General features: G+C 36.6%; 8 protein-coding genes across 8 annotated transcripts; 2 read left to right on the top strand and 6 right to left on the bottom strand.

Annotated features, from left to right (window-relative positions):
- Window positions 1-108: 108 nt before the first annotated feature.
- On the bottom strand, window positions 109-1,930 carry GCK72_019211 (uncharacterized protein; the record flags this gene model as incomplete). The annotated part of the gene is made up of 5 exons (XM_003115467.2): window positions 109-225; window positions 464-937; window positions 1,380-1,579; window positions 1,629-1,717; window positions 1,782-1,930. 5 exons carry the CDS (start codon window positions 1,928-1,930, stop codon window positions 109-111), a joined length of 1,029 nt encoding a protein of 342 aa, XP_003115515.2.
- A 2,027-nt stretch (window positions 1,931-3,957) lies between these two features.
- GCK72_019210 (uncharacterized protein) lies at window positions 3,958-7,451 on the top strand (the record flags this gene model as incomplete). Its single annotated transcript, XM_053732925.1, has 7 exons — window positions 3,958-4,106; window positions 4,645-4,756; window positions 4,801-4,901; window positions 4,954-5,076; window positions 5,123-5,273; window positions 6,414-6,743; window positions 7,200-7,451. The coding sequence occupies 7 exons, from the start codon at window positions 3,958-3,960 to the stop codon at window positions 7,449-7,451; spliced, it is 1,218 nt and encodes a 405-aa protein (XP_053581838.1).
- Window positions 5,630-7,607, bottom strand: GCK72_019209 (uncharacterized protein; the record flags this gene model as incomplete). Its single annotated transcript, XM_053732924.1, has 7 exons — window positions 5,630-5,758; window positions 5,811-5,891; window positions 5,944-6,039; window positions 6,089-6,362; window positions 6,461-6,811; window positions 7,224-7,409; window positions 7,591-7,607. 7 exons carry the CDS (start codon window positions 7,605-7,607, stop codon window positions 5,630-5,632), a joined length of 1,134 nt encoding a protein of 377 aa, XP_053581837.1.
- A 1,020-nt stretch (window positions 7,608-8,627) lies between these two features.
- On the bottom strand, window positions 8,628-9,456 carry GCK72_019208 (uncharacterized protein; the record flags this gene model as incomplete). The annotated part of the gene is made up of 4 exons (XM_003115239.2): window positions 8,628-8,814; window positions 8,862-9,200; window positions 9,307-9,396; window positions 9,440-9,456. The coding sequence occupies 4 exons, from the start codon at window positions 9,454-9,456 to the stop codon at window positions 8,628-8,630; spliced, it is 633 nt and encodes a 210-aa protein (XP_003115287.2).
- Window positions 9,457-9,848: 392 nt separating this feature from the next.
- GCK72_019207 (uncharacterized protein) lies at window positions 9,849-11,517 on the bottom strand (the record flags this gene model as incomplete). The annotated part of the gene is made up of 5 exons (XM_003115264.2): window positions 9,849-10,095; window positions 10,161-10,532; window positions 10,581-10,937; window positions 11,037-11,435; window positions 11,501-11,517. 5 exons carry the CDS (start codon window positions 11,515-11,517, stop codon window positions 9,849-9,851), a joined length of 1,392 nt encoding a protein of 463 aa, XP_003115312.2.
- A 3,766-nt stretch (window positions 11,518-15,283) lies between these two features.
- On the top strand, window positions 15,284-19,616 carry GCK72_019206 (uncharacterized protein; the record flags this gene model as incomplete). The annotated part of the gene is made up of 7 exons (XM_003115253.2): window positions 15,284-15,359; window positions 17,403-17,727; window positions 17,772-18,396; window positions 18,479-18,550; window positions 18,653-18,995; window positions 19,053-19,441; window positions 19,500-19,616. 7 exons carry the CDS (start codon window positions 15,284-15,286, stop codon window positions 19,614-19,616), a joined length of 1,947 nt encoding a protein of 648 aa, XP_003115301.2.
- A 117-nt stretch (window positions 19,617-19,733) lies between these two features.
- On the bottom strand, window positions 19,734-20,497 carry GCK72_019205 (uncharacterized protein; the record flags this gene model as incomplete). The annotated part of the gene is made up of 3 exons (XM_003115268.2): window positions 19,734-20,099; window positions 20,163-20,264; window positions 20,330-20,497. 3 exons carry the CDS (start codon window positions 20,495-20,497, stop codon window positions 19,734-19,736), a joined length of 636 nt encoding a protein of 211 aa, XP_003115316.2.
- A 1,184-nt stretch (window positions 20,498-21,681) lies between these two features.
- On the bottom strand, window positions 21,682-23,146 carry GCK72_019204 (uncharacterized protein; the record flags this gene model as incomplete). The annotated part of the gene is made up of 7 exons (XM_003115192.2): window positions 21,682-21,893; window positions 21,940-22,119; window positions 22,182-22,251; window positions 22,294-22,439; window positions 22,651-22,726; window positions 22,926-23,007; window positions 23,070-23,146. The coding sequence occupies 7 exons, from the start codon at window positions 23,144-23,146 to the stop codon at window positions 21,682-21,684; spliced, it is 843 nt and encodes a 280-aa protein (XP_003115240.2).
- Window positions 23,147-25,135: the final 1,989 nt, after the last annotated feature.

Here is a 25,135-nt window from a genome sequence, read left to right as displayed (position 1 = left end):
AAAGTGAGATTTTATGAGGGGAAGTTAACAGAAAGCAGATATGCAGCTAGAATTCAGTTTTTTTGTTGAAATTTTTTGGAAATTTCAGTGTTGCATTAATTTTCAAATTTAATCAAGGCCAATGGTTCTGGTTAGTAGATTTAATCTTTTCACAACATTTTCAAATACAGATGGTTTTCCTTCGGGCATCGTGTCATCACATCCAGTTTTCCCATACGGTGGAACCTGTAAAAAAGTTATTTTTGTAGTTTATCATGAAATCAGTCAACCGGTAAAAAAACTAATAAAACACACACTTCAAGGGAGGTGTCAAATGAAGTGTGACGTGTATATTTATTGACAGGTCAGAGGAATGGTATGCAAAAAATCCCGGTTTTTTCTTTTTGAAAAGAAGTAATGTCTTTTAAAAAATCATTAATACAGACCATTATTTAAATAAATTTTAAAAACCAAGCAAACTTACTTTTACTGCAAAATAATGTCTATGATCCCAAGTGTAACTCTCTGATTGATCGATGAAGAACTTGATTCTATCTGAACAAGCGAAATCTTCATTCTTCGGAGCACCCAAACACTCGACATAATGAGCTCCTGGAGTCATTTCATCCGGATACCAAATTTCAGTTCCATGATGATAATAATCCAAATGATCAGCATGACAAGGCTTTGCTCCACCTTCATGTTCTGATATAAATGTCTGATTCTTGTGACACGCTGGCATATGTGGAACAATATCTCTTCGGAAAACAACTCGATAAGTATTTGGAAGCAGAGCATCGAAGTTGCGAGCGAATAGTCTTGTTCCGACACGTGGCTGACCAAATGTGTAAACCTTTATCATATTTCCTGGGCGGTATCCTTGTTTGGCAGTTCTGGCTGCTGCAAGAGCAGCTAGTGCTCCTCCGAGTGAGTGACCAGTGAACGTGATTTCGTAATCCTGAAAAACCAATACATTGAAATTCTAAATAAAAACGGATCAGAGGCCATAACTGTTCACCGGCGATGAACCACTCAAGAATTCACTGAGTCAGCTACAGTAACCCGATGCTACTGTACTTCGTCAGTGTTCTCAAGTGAATGCTCATCGACTCGCAGAGCAAGGATGGTATTTCGTCATATCCGGGAGTCGAACCATCGAGTATTTGTCTCTCCGTCAACTGTCTAGGCAATGAGCCATCTGGACAGATGAGAACGGAGATGTGTGTTGTGTTTTATATATGGTGAAGATTCTGAGAAATGACTAAATTCAAATATGCGAGGATGTTGTGTTACACTCGCTATATGACCGAGTTTTTGACCCCTAGGAAGATCTAGTTTATCCTATTTTTATTATGTTTGATTTGAGTGATGATCCGGGAAACTATCATATTTCTACTTACCACCCATCTTGGATTAGTGATGACTTTCTCAATTTCCGGCCAAAGAACCAAGTGAGCATTCAAAAAGTATCGATTCACATCTCCCATATCGAAGAAATCAATGCCATGATTAACTGATTGCCAGCCTTCCAAAAACAACTGAGATTTAGATTTGGTGCCTCGGAAAACCACGATTATCCGTTTTGTGCTGTCGGATACAACTGAAAGAATCAGAAGTAGGTTAAGTTTCATAGTTGATGGCTATGTCACCTGCATAAGCAGCACAGGTACTATCCAAGTGATCGCAACTCTTTTGTTCCATGTTTTCAATATGAAAATTCTCTCCGTTTCCGAAAGCTCTGAAGTTATATAACTTTTTCAGAAATTCCAATTCTAATCGCACTTGTAAATGTAAAAACTCACTTGCTGATACAAGTTGCATGTCTATCTCCATATGCAGCAGCGGCTAACTTGACAAGTCTTCTGGCTTCTGCATCATCATATCCTGTTTGTTTACCGAGAGGAATTGATAAGGATAAGATTGGAAGTAGGAAAAAGAGTACAGGTCGCATTCCTGAAAAGAGGAAAAGGTGAAAGAATAAACAAGATTGGAACAGGAACACAGACTGTGAGCAAATATAAAAATAACGAAACGGAAGAAGGATTTCGAAAAAATGTAGGAAAACTATCAGGTGCGTAAAAACTTAATTTACAGTAAATGACTAGAAAATAAAAGTTGCTAGAAATAAAAATCGATCTTTCAGTCATTCATAAATATATATGAAGCCATTCTGTATTTCGTAACTCTTCATCATAACTGTTCTCCAGTTATACTCCAAAAGTAAGTGGATTTTCGATCAAAAACTGATATAAAAACAAGAAACAAAAAAACATTTATGGGGAAGTTGAGTCATCATTAAGTAGGGAACAACAAATGGAATAAAACGAAAGGAAGGAAGAGAGAAAAGTTGGCGTTGATCTTTTATCAAAACACAAAAAAAGTCAAAACGACACGAAAAAAGACCACGATTTTGAAAGTTATCCTAGTTCTCCTGTCGTTCATACTGCTTCTTCTGTAACTTTTCTAGTGACTGTGATTGTAGCTGCCCAGGAATGAGTAACCGGAAGATTAAAACATGTAATGTTAGTAAACAGTTTGAATGGAAAAGTGATGAAAATCTGATTGTATTTCTGAACTATCGAACATATTCCATAAACTATTCAGAAATTAAAAATGGTAAGACTTTAATATGTATGTTATTCTATTCTCCATTTCGGTTTGCTATTCCCAACATAAAAAGAATCACACTCCCTACAAAACCCATCAGTCATGAATATTCAAATTTCATAATTCACCCGAACACAAAAAACCAAATAACCTTTTGGAAAGAAGTGGAAAAAACTCAGAAGAAGGCGGCAAACACACGACATTCAAACACTTCGGATGACTTTTTTGATGTTATGGATGAACGAAAACGAGACATCGGGAGACACAGAGAAACCGGTTGTGTCACCTTTTGGTAGAAGATGACAACGACGATTTCGATGGAATTGGGGACTGTATAAGTGGACACTGGAAGGGTCATTGAATGGAATCAAGAACCGTTTAGAGGTACTTGAAGACTTGGATAATGGGTTTAGGATGGAACGGTTTTGATCATACTTGTCAAAAATCGGGCCGGCCCGGCCCGGCCCGTCTGCCCGGATTGGAAAATGTGTACTTATTTTTCGAAAATTTAGAGTAAAAATGCTTAAATTATCATACATATTTACCTTTTTATTGAATTTTGAAGTTTTATTCAAAAACTTTACTTTTTCAAAAAATTTCCCAAAAAAACATCAAATTTTCAAAAATGTTTCAAAAAATGTTTCAAAACGGGCCGGGCCGAGATTTTTCCTGATTTTGACCCGGCCCGGCCCGTGACAAGTATGGTTTTGATGGACCTAATTAGACTAGTTCGAAAACTGTTAAGGAAATTTGTTGGCACTGAATTAAGAAAACTGGAATTTTGAGCAATGATCAGTTTTTTGTATTACGGATTTACTAACTGCAAATACTCAATAATTCTCAGTAAGTTTTTGTCAATCTCCACTATACTTATTAAAGCACTCGTTTTTTTTCATACAGTAAGACTATTTCCTAGATAATTTTTCTGCCATTTCCTCGTTTTTTTTTCTATCATTTGAGTCAGAGTATAATTATGTGACGCATTTACAGCAATTTACTTGTTATTTCTAATCAGCTCTAACCCATAATCTAAACCTCTTATTCCAAAAATCCAATCTGAAAACTTTGCTCTGACCGCGAAAACGGCAATTACACTACATACCACTTGACACCAAACCCAATAATTTGTCTGCGACACGTAATAAACGTAAACCTGAAAACGCACGTGCCAACCTACAAGCATTTCCTTTCTCATTTTTATCTTTTCTGATGGAGAACAACACGTATGTTGAATACTTTCGAAACGAGACTGGATTTTCGTTGATTGCATTCACAGTCTTAACTGATACTCTCACATTTTTTGATAAGAATGTTATTTATATGAAACTTCCTTTTGCAATTTTTGCGTTTTTTATAAATATCTTTCATTTGATGGTATTATCTCGGAAATCCATGAGAAACAACAGTGTGAACGTATGGTTGATGGCTACTGCTATATGTGATTTGATTATGCTTTTTTGGAGTTCCTATCAAGCAATTGAAGAGTTCTCTATAACACATTCCGAAGTAGGCTACGAATGGTGAGTAGTTGATCTATTTATAGAAATTAGAAGCTCAATAAGCAGATTATCGGGAGGTAGCAGGTGTTACCTGTTCTAATTCTTTTGGCTATATTTCAGGACGATAATAAGCTTACAAACACATGTTGTCAGTTCGGAATTCCGAATTCCGAATTCGAAGAAAAAATATAAATTTGTGAGAAATGAATAATGACACCATCTAACTGTTTCAGCCTTCCTCCCGGCTCATTTTTCAAAACATACTTTGATAACTACTGTAATGCGATCCATTCAATGACCCGTCGGTTATACACATGGATTGGTATTATCATGGCCACAGCAAGAGTTTTAATTGTTTCAAATCCAATGAATCCAAGCTATGAGAAACTGACAAAACCTTATTTTGCCATACTGTCAATGCATATTTTGATGTTTTTCTGTTCATTAACCCCTATTATGTATCTTGTCCCTGACGTAACAAGTAATGATATACAATGGAAAGCTAACGAAACGTGGGGAATCCAGAGACATTATGTTTGAAGTTATTTATTCGTTCCAGTTGCGGCTACTCAGAGAACTTCACTATGACTAAATATGGAGGTGCGCTCGATGGATGGATGTTCAGCTATACGATGATGATAGTAGTGTCGGCAATTGACTCGATCTTCAAAGTAACTCTCAAAAGAATTCATCAAAATTCACTGCCACTTTTCAGATTATATCAATTTTTTCTTTGCCAATCGTGACTATTATACTCATCAGATTTCTCAGAAAAGCAGAAGCTTCGAGAAAGAAATTACAGAGAAATAGTGAGAAGTGAGTAGACATTTCGAGACAAGAATATCATAATTTATGTTGTTTATGTCAGTTCTTCAAATGATCACACCACAAAACTGGTCACATTTATGACCATTTCTCTTCTAGTGTCTGAAGGACCGTTGCCAATATTCACTCTCCTTCTGACCATGCTTGAAGAGGACATCTTTCTGATGTAATGTAGAATTCTGACAGACCTGAATTCAATTTCCGAATTTCAGGAAAATCGTTACAAGTATATTTAAATCATGGTATTTAGTGTATACCTTGAACTCGGCGATTCACTGGTTAATATGTGTTTCGATGTCATCACAATATAGAAATTGCGTCAAAGAGATGTTTCCATGTCTCGAGAAGAGACAAAACCGACGGGTAAGAATAGTGATTTGTAGGCTGATATACAATGCATTCTTCTGATAACAAAGTCCAATAATTAAATTGTATTAACTTTCAGATTGAGCCAAGTCCAGACTCAGGCGCTAGGAGTTCCCCATCTTCTTCTGAAAATAATGGATCACTTTTCACTCGAACTCAACGATACTGATTCTGAAGTTAATTTGTTAAATTTTTGTGCATGGAGAGTTATAATTTTACTTACTTTACCTCGGGAAATTGCTTTTGTTTTTCATTTTTATACTATGAAAAATGGAAGGAAACACATGTATTAAATGGTAGAAAGAATACAAAAAATCAAGTGAAAGTAGAGAAGAAAAAAAGTAATTAGTAGTTTAATAATCTTCCTCCTCTTCCTCGGCGGCATCAAGTTCTTGTTGGATTTCGTAATCCATCTTCTTGATGATTTTCTCGTAGATTGCTGGTGGGGGTGGGACTCCTGGGAAGCAGGGGAAGGCGACCTTCTGGAAATTTCAAAATTACGTTTCTAGTCTGTCAGCCTTGTCAATAACTCACGTTCTCGTACACCTGACGACGTTCCTTGAAGTTTCTTCTGTCAATTTGTCTGTCGTATTTGGAAGCGATTTGAACCTTTGGCTGAAAAACAGAGATGATTCAACTACGGATGATTGTTGAAACTTGAACTTACTGGATGTCTTCCTCCGGTATCGTCGGAGTTAATTTGTCCGTTCTTTGCGTTGTTGGCACGGGCAACTTGACGAGATCTCTCGTTCAATTCTTTGAGCTGAAACATTTCATTTTCTTCATTTCTTAAAACTACTACTCTCTCTTACATCGTACTCCTGCCTCTCGTGTCTCTTCTCCGAATCGTACTTCTGAGCTTCCAACTTGCAGATACGTTGGTGGAGCTCCTTGATTTTAGCCTTCATGTCATTTGGAAGGATGGTCGAAGCCTCAGCAATGTTCTTGCGGATTCCTTGCATGAAGACGGTTTTAGCTTCTTCTTGTTGTTCCTTGGTCATTCCCATTTCTTGTTTAGCTTGAACAATGTTTCCGAAACGATCTCCAACTCCGGCGGATTCCTCCTTCTTGTTGATGACGAAGTTTCTGCAAACAGCTAAATCATCAGTCATCTAACTTCATTTCATGAACATTCAGATTACAATTCCTTCCCCGAATCGACTACATGCACTTGTTCTCCTTACCTTCCTCCTTGTTGTTGTCCTGGGAATCCACCTCCCATCATCTGAGCCTTCTTCAGCTTCTCTTCCTCCTTCTTTCTCTTCTCTTCCTCAGCACGAGCACGGCGATCTTCTTCTTCCCTCTTTCTTCTCTCCTCATCCAATTTCTTGCGTTCAGCAGCTTCACGTTCTTCTTGCTCTCTGGCAAGACGACGTTGCTCTTGTTTCTCCTTCAACTTCTTCAACTCCTCTTCTTCCTTTTCACGTTCAGCACGACGGATCTTCTCGTAGTCATCAAGCTTGGCTTGTTCGTCGTTCTCGTGACGTTTCTTGGCAGCGAGCATCGCCTTTTCGGCTTCATTCAGATTCTCTCCGCTGGAAGAAAACAAGATGAAACACTTGGTATATTCCGTTTAAAATGTTTGGTGAAGTTAGAAGAAATCATTGATCAGACGAGTATGAAGGGTGTTGGACTTTCTAAAAACCCATCTTCTCCCTGATTTTCTGACCATATTGCTAGATAGTGAAACTCCTAGTGATAATGGAAAAGAGATAAAAGTGCTTGAAAAAGTGCAAACATAGCCGATGTGTGTACACGGGAAATTCAGCGTGAAAAATGCAGAGACACAGACCTTTTCAACTTTTTTTCTCGCTGAATTGACTATTTGATGATTAGACAAAATGAGATCATGGAGGTCTCGGAAAATCAAAAATTCGTTTTGAAAGAATTAAAAGTTAGTGGTCTAACAGTTGAGTTTTACAGATAGGAAAGAAGGAAAAGAAGTACTCGAAAGTGACAGGAGCGTGCGAAGCGGCAGCCGGGGTTGCTGGACCACCGGTAGCCGTTGTGTCGACAGAAGCTCTCTTGAACCTCTCTTCTTCTTGCTCCTCGGCTTCTTCTTCAACTTCAGCCTCGGCCTCTTCGACCTCCTCGACTTCCTCTTCCTCTACCTCCTCGTCTTCGTACTCAGAGCTGAAAATTGGAACATTTAAAAATGCACAAAATTTTGTATAAAAATGTTTTCAACACTCAAAAACTGGTCAAAATGAATTGAATACATGAAACTCTGAAGTTTCTATTGCCTCATAGTAACATTCATGAACCGATATTTTTCTCTATTTCAAATCACAACAATTTAAAATCATAAACTTACTATTCCTCGTCAGACATGATTCAAGCTGGGTTGTTGGAAATTTACCCTGAAAATCAAAACTGGGTAAACTGGATGCGTAAAAAGTTTTGAGAATAGAGAAACAAAAATAATTTTCAAAACAAAAAGAAAAAAGAGAAAGTGACAGAGGGCACTCGAAGAAAGGACACCTCATGATACTGGGATGCTGGTATATGAGAAATCTCAAAAAGTAGCAGGAAAACTAAAAGGAGAAAAAAGTAACAAGAACTGAGCACACACTCGTATACACAGAAAATCAAAAGTGTTACATACACAGTGTCTTTCTCAAAGTTTACCCTCCCCCCTTTATCCCTCCTTTCTTCCGAAAATTGGAAATTCCAACAAGTGGTAGCTTAGAGAAGAGAGAGAGGAGGAGATCTTCTTGAGGTGGGCGTACAGTGTGCATACTCTTTTTCTCGGAGAGAAAACCTTCACCGGCACAAAAATATCATGAAAGTGGAAGAGACTCATATCCTGGCAAATCGCGCGGTACGGCGGAAAGCTCTCGAGTGCTACTTATGTCTACAACCATGTCGAGCCATTGATCGCTGATGTGTAGGAGAAATATGAAAAAAGTGGGGGGAAATACGAAAAATTAGGAAGTATGAGTAATCTGAAAGTGAAGATGGGTGGAGATGGATCAAGGATGAAGATGGGTTTTTGTCTGAAACTAGCTTGTAAGCTTCTTTAACGGTTTTAGAATTCAGCAGTTCGTTTAGTGTCGGAAATTGTGATTCAGAAATTAAAAAGGGTCAATGAAAAATGTTTATTGAAAAAAGCTGACGAATGGAAAACGAGAGATAAGATATCCGAAAAATACTATTTAATGAGATAAGATCAGAAAATAAATGCAGTCAAAAACTCCAAAAAAACGACAAAAAGTCCCACATCATGATTCTTCGCGATGTACATCTAATGCTCTCTCCAGCATTTGGATAACAATTACATATATTCTTCATCGGCCATGTATCCGAAGCTCCCAATTTGATCTTCTTCTCCATAATCTACCATTTATTTTTTCATTCTTCCAAAGTCTGATTGTTTGCTTCCCTTTCTTCACACTGCTGCATTCGCTTTTTCTCCCAAACACGTTCTGATTGAACTCTTCTGACTCTGCGATTGGGTTTTCCCAGTTTGGAAGTTTTAGATGTTTCACCAGAAGTCCCTGTTTTGCTGTTTCCTCTAGACAGACTAGATGTTTGACTTCTGAAAATATATAGTTTACGATTAACGAAAACAAGAGTCTCACTGACCTCTTCAGTTCTGGATTCTGATGATTTTCTCTGTATCTCCTCAAATACTTCTCGAATTCAGCTCGTCGAGCCTTCTCATAGTCTTCAAATTTTGCATGTTTCGCTTCAATTGTGCTCTTCGCCTCTTCTCCGTGTTCAACACCCTTTTCCTGTTTGGCTGAAACTTTCCTATTCTCATCTTCTCTCCTTCTTCTTTCCTCATTCGACCGTTTCAACTCATCTACATCTCTCTTGATCTGCTCTCTTTCCAGCTTCTGTTCTTTCTGTTTTTCCTTCAGAATTTTGAGTTTTTCAGCAAGTTTTTCACGAGCAATTTCTATTTCGTTTTTATTTTGGGGTCTGAAAATATGAAAGTTGAGTGTTCTTAATAGAAATTAGGTATGTAGAGTTTCATGATATTCCAGGCAATCATGAACTAGCATTAATAAAAAGATAACAGACTAACTTTTCTTGTGGTTCTGTTTGTGCTGTTCCTTCAGAATCTTGAACAACTACAATGTCATCCAAGCTGATTATTTCGAACTCAGCCAACAATCTGAAAAAAAGAAATTTGATGGGATGCAAATGAAGAAACTCACTTTTTATCATCTGCCATCTTGGAGTTTTTACAAGTTTTTTAAAATGTAAAAAATTGTAGTTTAGTTGGCGGTAATAAAATCAATAGTCAGATAACAATATTCGATGAAATCTTGTGCATACACGAGCTCGCAACGAGCGGAGACTCTCCTCAAAGTTTGCTTTGTCTCCTCATTTCTCACTGAGTTTTCAGGTAGGCGGACAGTACTCCTCGAATGTTGTCATGTGATCAGATAGTATACAACTTAATAGTTGTGTTTTATTCAAAAATAGCATTTACAAAATGAATACAAAATGAGTTCGTTCGAAAAATACAAGTTCATACAATAATTCTGTATAACAAATCTATGAATATACATAAAAGAAGTTGGATCTACAGGCCGGTTTCCATCATTAAAGATAATTTCTGTTTTAGAAATCTCCTCTATATCCTCTTCGCATATACTGCACGTCTCTCAATCTGTCTTCTTCGACTCGTGCAAGTCGTTCGTCATCTTCTTTACGAAGGTTCACATCGGTTTCTTGAGTTTTCTGTCTCTTAATTTCAGAATTATACTCTTCTCGTTTCTCTTGTTGTCTAGCCAAAATTCGATTTTGAAGTTTCACTTTCAGACGCCGGAGAACATGTTCTTTCAGGCTTCGCTCAACACTGACATCTCTGAAAAAGTTTTGCGTTTTGGATTATTATTCAGAAAATAAGTCTGCCACGGTTTTTGAACTAACCTTTTCTTTATAACTTCAGTGGCCACAATAGTCAGTCTGTAGGTATGTTGTGTCGAATGGCCGTCTTCCTCTTCCTCTTCAACCATTGATTCATCTTCATACTCTTCAGTTTCAAAATCTAGACTTTCCAAATAATCAGACTCCTCAACTGATTCCAGCTGATCATCGGAAGCACGTTCTTTCTCTCTTTCCACCTTTTTCTTTCTTTCTTCTTCATTTTCCAATTCTTCTTGTTGTCTACGAGATTCCAGTTCCTTCTCATTCTCCAAAAACCGAGCTTTCAACTTCCGGAGAGCAGCATAACGGATCAACTCGTACCCAGCGATTCTAGCCATGATTTCGGCTTTTCGAATTTCAACCGCTGCGTCTTTTCTGAAATAAAAACTTTTATACTCCGAATCAAATTCTAATTTTGATTACCTCGCTTCTTCTTCAGCCTGTTTTTCTTTTTGTCTCTTCATCTCCATTTCTTCTTTCTGTTTCTTTTCAGCAGCTTCCAGCGCCTGTTGCTCTCTGACTAATTTCTCCTGGAACAATTTCAATCGTTCTTCAAGAATCTCTCTCTGAACAAGAGTTGCTTCCATTTCTTTTTGTGCACGACGGGCTTCTTCCTGAAGTTTCAAACGCATTTCTTCTTTATCGAGTTGAACTTGGCGAGCAGTTTTCTCGAGCATGACACGATTTGTTTCCTTCTCGAATTCAGCTTTACGAACAGCATATTCAGTTTTTGAACGTTGAGCCAGTTTAGCAGTGAGCTTGGCTCTCATCTTTTTATCTCTGAAACTGTACGAATAAACGCAAGAACTTATGCTGAAACTAGGACAAAGGCGAGATCTGGTACTTGTTAAAACTGTACTTGTTAAAACTCATATTTACCTTGCCGATTGAGGTTGTCCTGAAGATCTTCCAGTCAGCATTTGAGACATTCGAAACTTCTGTTCTTCATGTTTCTGCTTCTTATTTTCTCTCTTCATTTGTTTTCTGTCTTCTTCAGTCAAACATCGTCGTTCATCTTCTTTTTTGCGTATTTCCTCCTCTACTTGTTTTCCGATTTCTTCCAAAATGAATCGTGTCTGCTCATCAGCTGTAAAATTCCCGTTCCCAAACATCACAGTTTGCAAACGTTGCTTTTTCAGTCTTTCTTCATGATTTCTCAGACGCTCTTTTTCTTCTTTTAACCTTCTGTCCTCATGCAGTCTCTTGGCTTGTTCGTCGTTCTCGTTACGTTTCTTGGCAGCGATCATCACTTTTTCGGTTTCATTCGCATTCTTTTTGCTGGAAAAATACAAGATGGGTTAATGGGTCTGTTTGTTCAAGTTATTCAATAGAACTGTTCTTACCTGTGCTTTTCATTCATTGTTTCAATAGATTTATACCACCCGGCAAGTGAAACCTGAAAATATTAACTCAGAAAAACAAAGTAAGAAGCGACAAAACTTATTTAAAATCAGTGCATATCGAAAATAACTTTTCCAAACAATAATTTCCCGCAAACAATACAAACGGGAAAAAAACGTCATGGGCAAAGTATATCTCTTTCGAAAGTTTGCTCTCTTATCTCATTTTCCTCCTACCTAGATTTCCAAGTGCTACTTAGAGTGAGTGAAGTAATCAATAACTGGGTAAGAACAAAAAATTGAACACGGCTTTTTTGAAACTAATAAATTTATCAGAGAGAAACAGAACTGAGAAAAACAACTTGCACCGGAATATTTAGGAATAGCATTATTATTCAGGTATCGTTATGGAAAAATATTAAATCCAACTCAGAAAAAGTAAATGAGTAAAACAAAAAATCAACGAATCTGATAAAAACTTCGATTCAAAACAGATGGAAAGCCGAAATCGAATGGCATCGACTCTCATTCTTCTTCTTCTTTCCCGTGAGCACTGCGGTGTAACAACGGGCGGTAGGAAGTGTAAAGTTTCAAGTGATCTCATTCGGCACATAAAGTAGAAGAAGAAGATGAACTTGGTGGAAACATGTTGAAGGAAAATGAAGAAGAAGTAATCATATTCAGGAACAGACAAAGCTGAAAGAAGAGTTTGATAGACATCCAGTGACCAGCCATATACACCGTAGTTTTTAGAAATCAGAATCCTTGACGTGAATGATATCAGCTTTAAAGATGTTTTCTTTGAATGGCTTCTGCTTTTACCAGTTTTTCAGTTATTCAATATGCTATAGTGACCCAAATGCTGTTCGTTCACACTTTCAGTATCATAAAATCAGGTTATTTTCCTGTACCCATTGACATGAATCCCTTCCACGTGTACCCGTGTCTAACATCTTTTCACAGCGGTGTACCCCAAATCATGAACAAAGATCGCATATAGTAATGAAAAAAGTTACGTCGAAATTGTTTACAACTCGGATTTCCGACAATTACAGTATGTACCTTCGTTGAAACAAATGTGCGGGAGTGTGATAATCTCAGGAGATTATCCACTTTTGTTTTGTCGTCTTTTTTGTTTCGAAAATTTCGATTTCATTGTTCAGTCTTGGTTCAAAAACTTTATGGAAACATAGGAATCATAAAAACGGCAATGACTGTCATTATATAGATGTTCGTTTTTCAGATCACAAGATTTTACCCTCCACTCACTCCCAACTGATACTCGTCTACCAGTTCCATCTGCCAGGAACTAAAAATGCAGACAAAAAAAATTTATTGGTAAAAAGTAAAAGCTAAAAGGAAAACGATATTTTCTCGTTTATTCTTTCTGGTATGGAAAACTTACTTTTCAGATGTGCCAAAACGATGTAAAATGCTTAAAATAATGACGTGCTAGATTGTATGTATTGTATTGAAAAACTGAAAACATCGTTCCTAAACAAGGTTTTATGAATTTTCGGGGAAGTAGAAAGACAAATTGGCAGATAGAAATAGAAGATAAGACAAAAAATCCTTTTTTTTCCAAAAGTACATTACCACTGTTCGTCGGTTTTGTTTCATCTTGCACTTTTGATAAGATATGAATGATGGGTTCGAAGATGTTGAAAGAAAGTGAATGGATGTACTTTGTCTTGTTGTCCTGTCTTATCTCGTATTTTATTTGTTAAAAGAAAAGATTACTCCATGGTTGACCGTCTGAAGGTTTTGTTAGTTATGAGAGATCCAGAACGTCTCATTCGGTTTTTCCGACGTCTGGTGAGGTCTCTCTCATTACTACTTTTTTCTATACCAGCTAAATATTAGTTTCATCAAAAACCTGTTCCGAACGTCTATAGAGCAGTCAGAGTTTAATTCAACTCGTGCTCCAAAAAGTGTTTACAGATTTTTGAACAATTTATTGCCATTCTTGGTGCTTTCCTTCAAAAAGTTATCAGTTCCCTTGTCAGTTGACTTTCATTTTTTCGTGTTACCGGGATTCAAATTTCAATTGAAAGTTTTCAAGAAACACAAAAAAGGTTAAACTGATTCTGTGTTTCTTAAGACAAAATTTTTGGAAGGAATCTAGTAAATCAAATATATCAGTGTTGTGTTGAACTGTTGATCCAAGGAATTAGTTGTTCCCTATTTTTCTACGTTTTTACGTTTTTCTCACTGTTTGAAATATTCCGATTCAAAAGCGCCTAATTTTACTACTACTACAGTTTGTCTTTACTATTTTATTTTACACCCATCTTCTTTGTTCCGTTTACACATTCCATAACCCTGTTCTTTTCCTCTTCTACTATTCCGTTCGATTCGATTCCCTACTCCGATTCAATCTCTAATCCACTTTTCCTTCCCTCATTTACACACCCATTGGAAAAACTGAAGCGTGTCAGTTCCCCTTCATCATCTTCTTCTCCTTCTTCTCTAAATTCTTTTTATTTTTGCCAATCAAAAAGGAATCAGATACAAAATCACCAAACTATATGATCTCTTATCAGTCCGACCGTGTCATTCCTGTTATTATATCATCACACACCTATTATCACTTCCCTATACTTTCCTGCCGGGTGAAAAAAAAAACGAGGGGTGCCCTGTCGATGTAGAGGGCACCCCTGACTGTAAACAAGAAAAAAGAGATAGACAGACTGAAGAGGAGATCTACAGTAATCTGGAGAGAAAGAGAAACGTTCTGTTATTTTTTGTGTTGCGATTGTTGCGGTTTTTACGACTTTGGACACCTATATATCACGCCCCCAAAGTTCTAATAGGTATATAAAGATATTGATGCGAATAACTTTTTAGGTATCTGTATAGACAGTTCCGATTTTTAAGTACTTTTCATGTTTTGATTTTTGTACACAAATATTCAGAGCTCCCGATCGCTAGGTTTCTAGAATAAGCTTAACATGAGTATGGTTTTTTCTTAATTTTTGTTATGAGTATACCTTTCCTCCAATACCTCCTTACAATTTTCGCACCGTTGCCACAATGGACACCTAGATGTCACCCCAATTTCCACTCCTTCTCAATTTCGTTAGCAGTATGCTTTTCCTCCAACCCTTCTCATAATTTCACACCGCTTTCTTATCCTATCGCGTAGGCATTTGAAACAAAAACAAGGAATAGTCTAATCCGAATAACCCCTTTGGACACCCATCTCGTCTCCAAAAAGAAACACGATCCGTGAATAAGAAGAAGCGAGGAGTGACGGAGACGTTTCAATTGAAATGAGGTCATCCCTCACTTCCCTCACTACAATCTGAATCTCGCTGTCCTCCATACTCTTTGCTTATAGTTTTTCCGTGAAACTTTGATGAAAATCGGAAATTTCGGAAAAACGAAAGCAGAGGAGGGATGAATTGTAGCGAAATTGTAGCCTAATGGATGTATCCAATAGGATCCCTATAATCCACGGAACATCGAATAAATCCAAGTTGTTTTTAATTGGAAAGTGTCTCTTTTTTATGTTTATTATTATAATAAGCACCCACAAAACACGAAGTTTATTTCGTTTTCTTATTGTAGGTGTGTGTTGTATATTTCGGATTTTCACTTTTAGAAAAGGTTCAGAATAGTTTCTGTTTTTTTAATTGTCCGGATGTCCACATGCCATCGTCCGTATTCTATTCTTAACCTCTGACTGTTTCTCATGCTCTGTTGTTCAATTATGAGTTCTTTCTAATCTTTCAGATCGACCCTTAAGTGGATTCAGTACCTTCTGCAACAATGGTACAGAAAAAGATGTTGGCACATCCCGAACAGTTTTCAAGGCTTATCGATGGTCCTGAACGGATTAGGGAGAGTGTTCAAGTTTCAAGTGAGTTATAGTTTCAAATGGAAAACGATATTCAAAAAAATAGAGTCTATCATCTGGTATTTTTATCTGGCAAGTAGATGAATTTTAGAAAATTGTTTTCTTTTACATTCAGTTCAAAAAAGTTAAGACGCACTCTCCGAGTCGATCGAGCATCGATCAACTGACCATAGGCACACGAAAAAAGTCGACCATCTCCGATTCGCCTATAATTTTGATCAATGATAGTATAAAGTGTTCTCAGTAAATTGGGGTACTTTTTGGCCGGGTCCATCACCTGGGTACCTAGGAAAATCAAAAAATCGATATTTTTCGAAAATTTTTCCTGAAGTAGTTAGGAATGAAATCTCAACAGGAAATTATTGTAGACACTATTTTAAGCATTTTTTGTGTTTAGAAGAAAATTCCAGCTCAACACCTTCATTGTGAAAATTTTCAAAATGTGTGAAATTTTTGGGTTTTTTTCATGAAATCGTTTTTATCTCGTTAGTGACACGAGAAGACGGGCTTTTTTATTTTAAATTCGGAATCTACATAAAATTTGGTATTGGAAACATGCTGGGCCTACTTGTATCTCTAGACCCAAAGAAAGATTTTTTGGGAAGAATCAGAAAAACTTGGATTTTAACTTTCGAGGTCCTCCGGTAAATCATTTTTTATGTTCCAAAGCCATGGTTTTTTAAGTTTTTTCATTTAATCATGTCATTTTTCTTCTGTCCCGACACATATTTCGATCATACCACTAAAAAAATTTCGAAAAAATTGAGTTTTTTGAAATTTTGAAATTTTTTCCAGAATTGAATCATTCGAACAGAAATATTAAGGATATTAGTATAAAACTAGGAGAACATGACTGGAACATAATTTAGGTTTATGAAAAAACTGATTTCCATTATCGGGTCGTCTGAAACTTACGCTTTCAGGGTGAAATTTAGCGAAATGTTCAACTAGGGAAGTTGATGCAAAGGAACTTCATACTTACAACGTTATTTGACAGAGGACTATGTTGAATATGACAGGAAAAGTGAGAAAACGATAAAAATTGACTGATATAACAAGATTTTCAAAAAAGACTTCAAAAAAAACTTTTCTGACTTCCAAAAAAAGGTCAAACCATTGAACATGTAAGAGTCTAATTTAGTCTTTTTTTTTTGAAAATCTTGTTATATCAGTCAATTTTTATCGTTTTCTCACTTTTCCTGTCATATTCAACATAGTCCTCTGTCAAATAACGTTGTAAGTATGAAGTTCCTTTGCATCAACTTCCCTAGTTGAACATTTCGCTAAATTTCACCCTGAAAGCGTAAGTTTCAGACGACCCGATAATGGAAATCAGTTTTTTCATAAACCTAAATTATGTTCCAGTCATGTTCTCCTAGTTTTATACTAATATCCTTAATATTTCTGTTCGAATGATTCAATTCTGGAAAAAATTTCAAAATTTCAAAAAACTCAATTTTTTCGAAATTTTTTTAGTGGTATGATCGAAATATGTGTCGGGACAGAAGAAAAATGACATGATTAAATGAAAAAACTTAAAAAACCATGGCTTTGGAACATAAAAAATGATTTACCGGAGGACCTCGAAAGTTAAAATCCAAGTTTTTCTGATTCTTCCCAAAAAATCTTTCTTTGGGTCTAGAGATACAAGTAGGCCCAGCATGTTTCCAATACCAAATTTTATGTAGATTCCGAATTTAAAATAAAAAAGCCCGTCTTCTCGTGTCACTAACGAGATAAAAACGATTTCATGAAAAAAACCCAAAAATTTCACACATTTTGAAAATTTTCACAATGAAGGTGTTGAGCTGGAATTTTCTTCTAAACACAAAAAATGCTTAAAATAGTGTCTACAATAATTTCCTGTTGAGATTTCATTCCTAACTTCTTCAGGAAAAATTTTAGAAAAATATCGATTTTTTGATTTTCCTAGGTACCCAGGTGATGGACCCGGCCAAAAAGTACCCCAATTTACTGAGAACACTTTATACTATCATTTGATCAAAATTATAGTCAGAGAGTGCGTCTTAAACTGTTCTCTTACAGAACCAATCACCGGTTGCCCTGATGGAATCACCAAAACAGTGTGGGATGTGCTGACTCGTAGTGCTCAACTCAATCCAAATGGTCCACTTTTTGGAGAGAATGTGAATGGAAGACACGTATTTACCACCTATCGTGAAGCAATTGAAGAGGCTACTATTATCGGTTCCGGTATTTTGGCAACAATGCAGAAGTTGCATTCCACAAACAAATTGATCGGGATCGCCGGAATTCATTCGAGAAATTACATGCACACAATGCATGCCATCTCTGGATTCGACCTTACTACAGTACCACTTTATCATCAGTCGAAATTAGAGACACTTTGGTGAGTTGGCTTGTATTGATAACTTTTTAATAATTATGTTCCAGCGACATCATCGATAACTGCAAGCTCGAAATCATTTTCTGTGAAAACGCGTCGCGTGCCGAAGGGTTTCTGTCGTCCAAAACTCCAGAACGTCTTCAAACTTTGAAGACGTTGATTATTCTGGATAAGACGACGACTCTTCAGAAGCATGATGATGTGGAAATTATGAGTCTTGATGAATTCAAAGAGATTGGAAAGAAAAACAAGAGAAATCCAGTGAAACCAAAGCCTGAGACGATTTATGTTATCTGTCATACAAGTGGAACAACTGGAAGACCAAAAGGAGTTGAAATGTCTCATGGAAGTCTCCTGGCTGCAGTTTCTGGAATCTTCACTTCGTGGACAATCGCTTATAAATGGAAGTTCGGACAGGAAGACACTTATTTCAGTTTTCTCAGTTTGGCTCATATCTACGAACATCTTATGCAGACATTGGCTATTTATTTCGGAGGAAGAATTGGAATTTACGATGGAAATACGGCTACATTGATACCACAGATTCAGAAGTTGCAGCCTACTATTGTTTCATTGGTGCCACGTCTTCTGAATAAACTCTATGAAGCTGTGCACAATGGAGTGGCAAAGAAGGGTTTCATTGCGAGAAAATTGTTTGAGTATGCTAAGAGAGTGAGTTCATCAGATTAAGTTTTGATTAATGTTAACCTAAATATCTCCAGGTATCATTTTCGTGTTATCATTTTTTTTTCAGACTAAAACCCGTCAACTTCAAAACGGAGTTCTGCGATACGACACTTTCTTTGACAAAATCGTTTTCAAGAAAGTGAGTTAAAGTTAAATATCAGTCCTTTACGAATCATCATCAAGAATTTGAATGTTCACAGTATCGGCACCAATAACGAAACCCGAACTTCAAATTTTTTAGCTCAAACTAATGCTCGGAGGGAAGATCAAGGTGCTCACCACCGGTGGTGCTCCAGTCACAAAAGAGGTCAAAACGTTCACAAGATATGCATACGGATGTCCATTAGTGGAGGGATACGGTCAAACAGAATGCAGTGCAGCAGGAACATTGACTCTTCCATGGGATACTACTTATGGAAATGTTGGTGGACCAGCTCCATGGTCTCAAGTGAAATTGGTCGATGTTGTGGAGAAAAACTACATGGCAGTGAATGATGAGGGAGAAGTTTGTTTCCGTGGAGCTGCTCTGATGACAGGATACTTTCAAGACCCTGAATTAACTGCAAAAACTATTGATTCCGAGGGTGAGTTGACCTTTATTTTAAGAATATTTCTTCATCTTTAAACACAATTATTTGCAGGTTGGCTTCACACTGGTGACATCGGCAAATGGCTTCCAACTGGTGCTCTCCAAATCATTGATCGTAAAAACGAGATGTTCAAACTGTGTCAAGGAGACTTTGTTTCTCCAATTCAAATCGAAGCTATCTACGCAAACTCTCCACTAATCACTCAAATTTATGTCACCGGAAATACCGAAAGATCGTTTTTAGTTGGAATTGTGGTGCTTGATTTGCCACGTTTCAAACAGCTCCCAGTAGTGAAAGCATTGGATGGAAAAGAGGGAATCGAGGTGATTATGGAGAAGAAGGAAGTGAAAAATGCAGTGATTGCCGAGTTGAATAAGTATGCAAAGGAGAATGGACTACAGACAATTGAACTCATCAGAAACGTTCATTTGACACTGCAGGTTGGAACATTTTCATAAATTCTCTGAATAATTATTTTCACAACTGCTTTATTTACAGGAATTCAGTGAAGAAAATGGGCTCGTGACCTCCACACTCAAAAATCGTCGTAAGATTTTGGAAGACTACTTTGCACCACAGATTGCAAAGATGTATAAGGAGATCGAGTCATTGTAAACATGCGGAATGAAATTATTTTATCTTGTAATTTAGAAAATCCATGTACTTGTGAATAATGTTTTTGTGATATTTTCCATAGAATTTTATCGAGATATCTAATCAATGAATGTTAATTTAAAGCTGTCTATGTAGAAATGTGACTGTTGTATATCCTCTATTCCAAGACTTTGTCACAATTGTGGCTATAGAAATCTGAGGTTTTGGAACTATTCTCAACACTCTGTTACGGTATCCTGGAAGTAAAAACACAATGGCTAATGGATCCATGAATGGAAATGCAGATAAAGCAATGACTCCCAGATAATTGTTCCACATTCCGAGTTCCAAACCAAGAACTGGCCCGTACCATGCCACCATACATGGAGAGAAACTGATACAGATTGGAATGCAGGTCTGGACCGATAGAGCACGGAACAACTGGCGATGCATGTTTTGGGTATTAACGGATAGAGCTGGATTGTTACGAAGTTTTTGCATTATCTGAAATTAGTCACATCTTTATCATGTTTAAGCAATATATATTTTTAGTTTGCTTGTACTTACCTTGTACCCTAATACAATGTACAACGAGACAGCATACGTCGATATTCCGGTCAGAATCAGAATTCCCGCCCAACTTCGTCTCTTCACAGAGTCGCTTCCTTCCTGGAACGCGTTCTTTCGATGAGATGCTAATTTCCTGTCTGATATCTTTTTAACAGCGAACTCACCATGTAAAGTGCTCCCAAAAACGCAATATCATAAGAATCGACGCCGTAATCTTTCTTGAAAGCCTCTTTTATATAGTCTCTCATTTCCTCATCAGCATATAAAAACAGCTCACAAATAGTGCTCCAAACAATTCCATGAGTTATGAAAAATATGAAAATACAAACCATTCCACTGGGTTGAAATATTCGGCTCACAAGTTTCGGACTGAAAATTAGAAAAATGGTTCTAGAATCTCATAATCTGAAAGGCGTCTGTTTACAAACGACGAGAACATCAGTGTTTTCAATTATTATATTTTCAAATAGACTTACAAAAACAAAGCAATGTACCTATAAATAAAATGTATGATCAGTATTCCATATGATAGAGATATACAGCCACAACGAATAGATACAGCGATTTGACCAATTCGGACACTCTGAAACATTTCAATGTGTCCCAGTTTCTGTGTAAGTTCTTACACTTCTTCCGTAAAACGGACCATCTGTCAAACATACAACAAATGCAGATCCTGTTCCATGGATTCCCTGAAACTACTTTATGATTTACATGTTGTTTTTTCAAGAACTAACCACTGGAGCCAGAAGCTCTACTGTTGAGTAGGTCATATCAAATATGGCAAAAAACAAAAGTAAGAATCGATATTTTCCAATCGAACTTGATTTTTGTTCAGTGACAATAAGATAAATGAAAATTGGATTCGCGATAAAAGATAAGATTCCAAAAACCTTTGGAAGGTAGTGGTGTGTCCAGTGAATGTACATTCTCAAGCTTAAATTTAACCTGAAAAACCGAGGGTCTCAGTATTAAATCATAAATTAGTCAAATTAAAATCAATTCCTAGTCGAAAATAAAAAGAAATAATGTAACGAATGAGATTGCGATCGAGAACAAACTAATGAGAATAGAAAACTGAAATCCAAAACATAATTATATAACTATTTTTTTCTAATTTCTGGTCCAAACCCATTTTCAGAGAACAAGAAAATAATTTTTTGAGCAGACAGTTCATATTGAGTTCAACTCATTAGAAATATATGCAATTGGTCTTTCGTTTCGAATTCGAACTCATCTTTCCGAGAGTTAGTATACAGACCAAGTTTTCAAGTAATTATCTCTGATGTTTTATTATTCAAAAACACCTTAGCCATCTCACGTCATCTGCAAATAACAGTCCGGCACAATCCCTCTGGGTCTTCTTCTCATTAATCAGACAAGAGATCTGTGAAATTTATTGCATAACGATTTTATCCGTTACTAGAAGAGGGTTATATCCCAAATAAAAATAATGAACTTCAAAAATATTATTCCAGTGTTTATTACTTCTCTTAAAGTTATGAAATCAAATAATTTATGGTTGTGGTGTAGTTGCAGAACCTTCTCCATTTATTACACTTGGTGCATCGGCCATGAAATCTCCGTTGCACAAATCCTGATCACAGTACTTGTAGCTCAAATATGCTCCTGGTTTCTTCAATTCTTCAGGTGCTCCATCGCTAACACTCAAACAACCTCTCCCAACTTTCCCTTCGTAATCCGTTTGCATGATGTAGCATAAGTGACCTCAAAAAAGAAAACGTGTGAATAAATTACTATTCAAACGTCTCACCGCGACAATACTTAAGACCAACAGGATAACTATTCGAGTAAGCCGAGCTCATATAGCATAGGACGTTTCCCAATGGAACTGGGAATGGTTGAGCTCGATTACAGAACTCCGTGTTGCATTTGCAATTGATTATATTGTTGGAAGAAGTACATACATTCACAGAGTTTAAATCATCGCTATCTGAATTAAATATTGAAATTATTCAATAAAAAGAGAACATCTGAGGAATCGATAAAACTCACACTCATCGTCCGAACAACCTCGTGTTGGTTTATAAGGAGTTGGGAATACGTCACCAAAGTCATTCATAACCTAAACTTACGAATACTGACTAATTTCGTTAAATGTGTTTACCAATTCGGCTGAGTAAGTGCAATAATGACCAAAACAGAAGTTATCTTCATTCAAATCTTGGCTGAAACACTTGATGACAGGTGGAACGATTAGGGCGACATCCGATGGAATCGCAAATGAGGCATCATTGCATTTTTCTGAGCTGCCTAGAAATACAGTCATCAAATCAAGAATCAGTTATCACAGCTGGAATACTTCCAGAAAGAAGAAAACTAAATTGACTATTGATTATTAGCCATCTCATTACAATTTTTTATCATTCTTTCAAATAAAATGTGACCTTCGGACTTCTTGTTCTTCGTCAAATTCCATGCGCGCTTTAAAAATCATGCCAATTTATCTACCGTATACACATACAAACACATGAAACAAGTCCTTTCCGATTCGTCTGACACTGACGATCCGACAGATCGGTGCGGGTAGTTTTGCATCCCTGCAAGAATGCCGTTATCAAGTTTTTAGGTTGTCAATGGTGGGAAGAAATGGGGAAAATGAGTTGAAAGTGATCTGAATGATGACCTAAGTTTCGTAGTTTGAAGGAGAAGGAAGAGCATAGATCAAAGAAAAAGTGGAGATATTAAGGTAGTGTCATAATTCTCATTTTAGTAACATCAAACACGGAGATACTGTACCTGATCTCTCACTGCTCCATGAGCCACAATCCACGTAGTTACACAGTAAGAACCTGCGTCACATCCATCGGGGCACGCACTTCTGTAAAACAACAATTTTAAAACTCTCACTTTTTTGAGAGTATCTATTGATATCGAACTCACCCTATGTTTCCAGAACACAAACATTTAAAACCAATGACATCTTGAAGTTGAATCAAGATCAGAATCACAACTAACATCGTAAAAGCTTCTCGAAAAGAAAAGAAAGTTAGTTCTACGTTTCGATTGTAATCTGGACATAATCTTGATTAAAATTGTCTCGGTTGCCATGGTTTTTTTCATTTTCCGATTAACTTTGGTTTTTTTCGGGATTGAGATTACGGGTGCTGTTGTTACACAATTTTCACCTGCCAAACCTTCATTTTCACACATTCTGAAGGAGAAGGAATTGATTGCATATACATAATGTACTAGAGAAATCGGAAAATCAAAAATAAGAGAAGATAACATTAATCATTCGCATCTGATACTAGCCGGAGTTAAAATCACAATGTTTTAATTTGAATATAAACGTAATATTCATTCAAACCATCCTTTGGTCAGGCTAATCGTACACAAACCTGAAAAATTGACGTTTGTCTTTGTCCCCATACTTCTCTGCTAATATTGCGTGTGTTATCCTGTACACTTGATTTCCATTTCCCCCAAAAATGAACCGTGTAATCTATGTTTTTATGCATACTTCCTCCTCATCAACCGATTTTTTCCTCTTTTTGCCCACACTGACCACACAATATATAGAATATGTCATGCCTACGATCCTTCAAAACGAAACAAAATGGAATATAAGTGGAAACGCCTTTTCATGTCTCTCATCATCATCTTCTTCTTCTTTGATCACTTCCTTTTCTAATATTGGAACAGCTGGAAGGATTTGGAGAAGCTACGTGAGAGGGAGGGGGACTACGTCATGGAGAAAAGAAAAATTATTTAGGAAAAAAGAATAGGAGAAACAACGAAACGTGCGCATCGGATAAGATGTACATTCACTCACTTGCCATCGGAGGGTGGATGAGGCTTTTTGTTTTTTTGTCGCCAATGTTCTCTTTGCTTTTCCGTTGTAAATGACGCAATGTTTGAATGTTCTCAAGTTTAGAAGGTGACGAGAAGTTACAGTTTCCTTTTTTTTAGAATTTGATTCTTGATCTAGATCATTCGCTTTAAACTTTGTTTCGTTGAAGTTCTGTAATGAAAGTGAGGAAACTTGTCACTTGCAACATCTCTGGTAACCAAGGATTGCTAGATTTCTTGTCTGCTGAAAATTTCGAATACCGTAAATACTGTATTATAGCGGCATGCCGTTATATTTTTCAACTGCCCCAGAGAAACTTTGAGGTTTTAAAAACTTATTAAATTTTAACAAAAAACCTTTTTTGGGCATTCTTTTCGCTGATCAAGACGTTACTAATAACGCTGCTTCTAATCAGAAACATGAAAAAACACCGGGATATTAATATTCATGAATTCTGAATATTGATGGGGTGCCGTTATAATACAGGTGCCGTTCTATTACAGGTACTGTTATAATACAGTATTTACGGTACTTTTGATTTTTAGTTGTCCCGTAACTTTTCCAATATGCCAAATGAGATATTTTATTTTAATTCCATAAATTACACTTCGCGAATTTTCGAATTATCTTCTCCAAACACATGAATCACAGTTGATTTGTGATTGATATTTCGTAACATTATCGCATAAAGAGTGTGATTAAAAAAAAGACGATTGTCTAGACTATCGGCCGTATTTACGATGAGGAGAATAGTTGAAAAAGCTGAGAACACGCGGCCAAGAAAAAAAACTTAAACCATCAAAAATCAGAAAAATCCGATCTTATTGGAAGCTACTTAACAAATCAGCAAGTGTTGCAAGAAATGGAAGAAATAGCTTTCGGTGCATCTACGTTCCGAGAAGATTAAGACTGAAATCAAAAATGTTTGACTAATGCATTTTCATGGAATCAGTAGGCTCGGACTCCTTTCGAATTCAAAATAGACTAAGATAAATCTAATAACATAAACCATCTAAAACCAATAATAATTATCATAGAGATCAAGTTTCCACTTCTTCAATATCATCTTCATTAAGAACATCTTGTTTATTCTTCTTTTCATCATTATAATTATGATCAACATACCACATACAAAACATATATTCTGGAACTACTA

This window comes from Caenorhabditis remanei, chromosome V (assembly GCF_010183535.1).
Source record: "Caenorhabditis remanei strain PX506 chromosome V, whole genome shotgun sequence".
Classification (NCBI taxonomy): Eukaryota; Metazoa; Nematoda; class Chromadorea; order Rhabditida; family Rhabditidae; genus Caenorhabditis; species Caenorhabditis remanei.
Note: the sequence above shows the minus strand (reverse complement) of the source record. Positions and strands in the feature narration are given on the sequence as shown.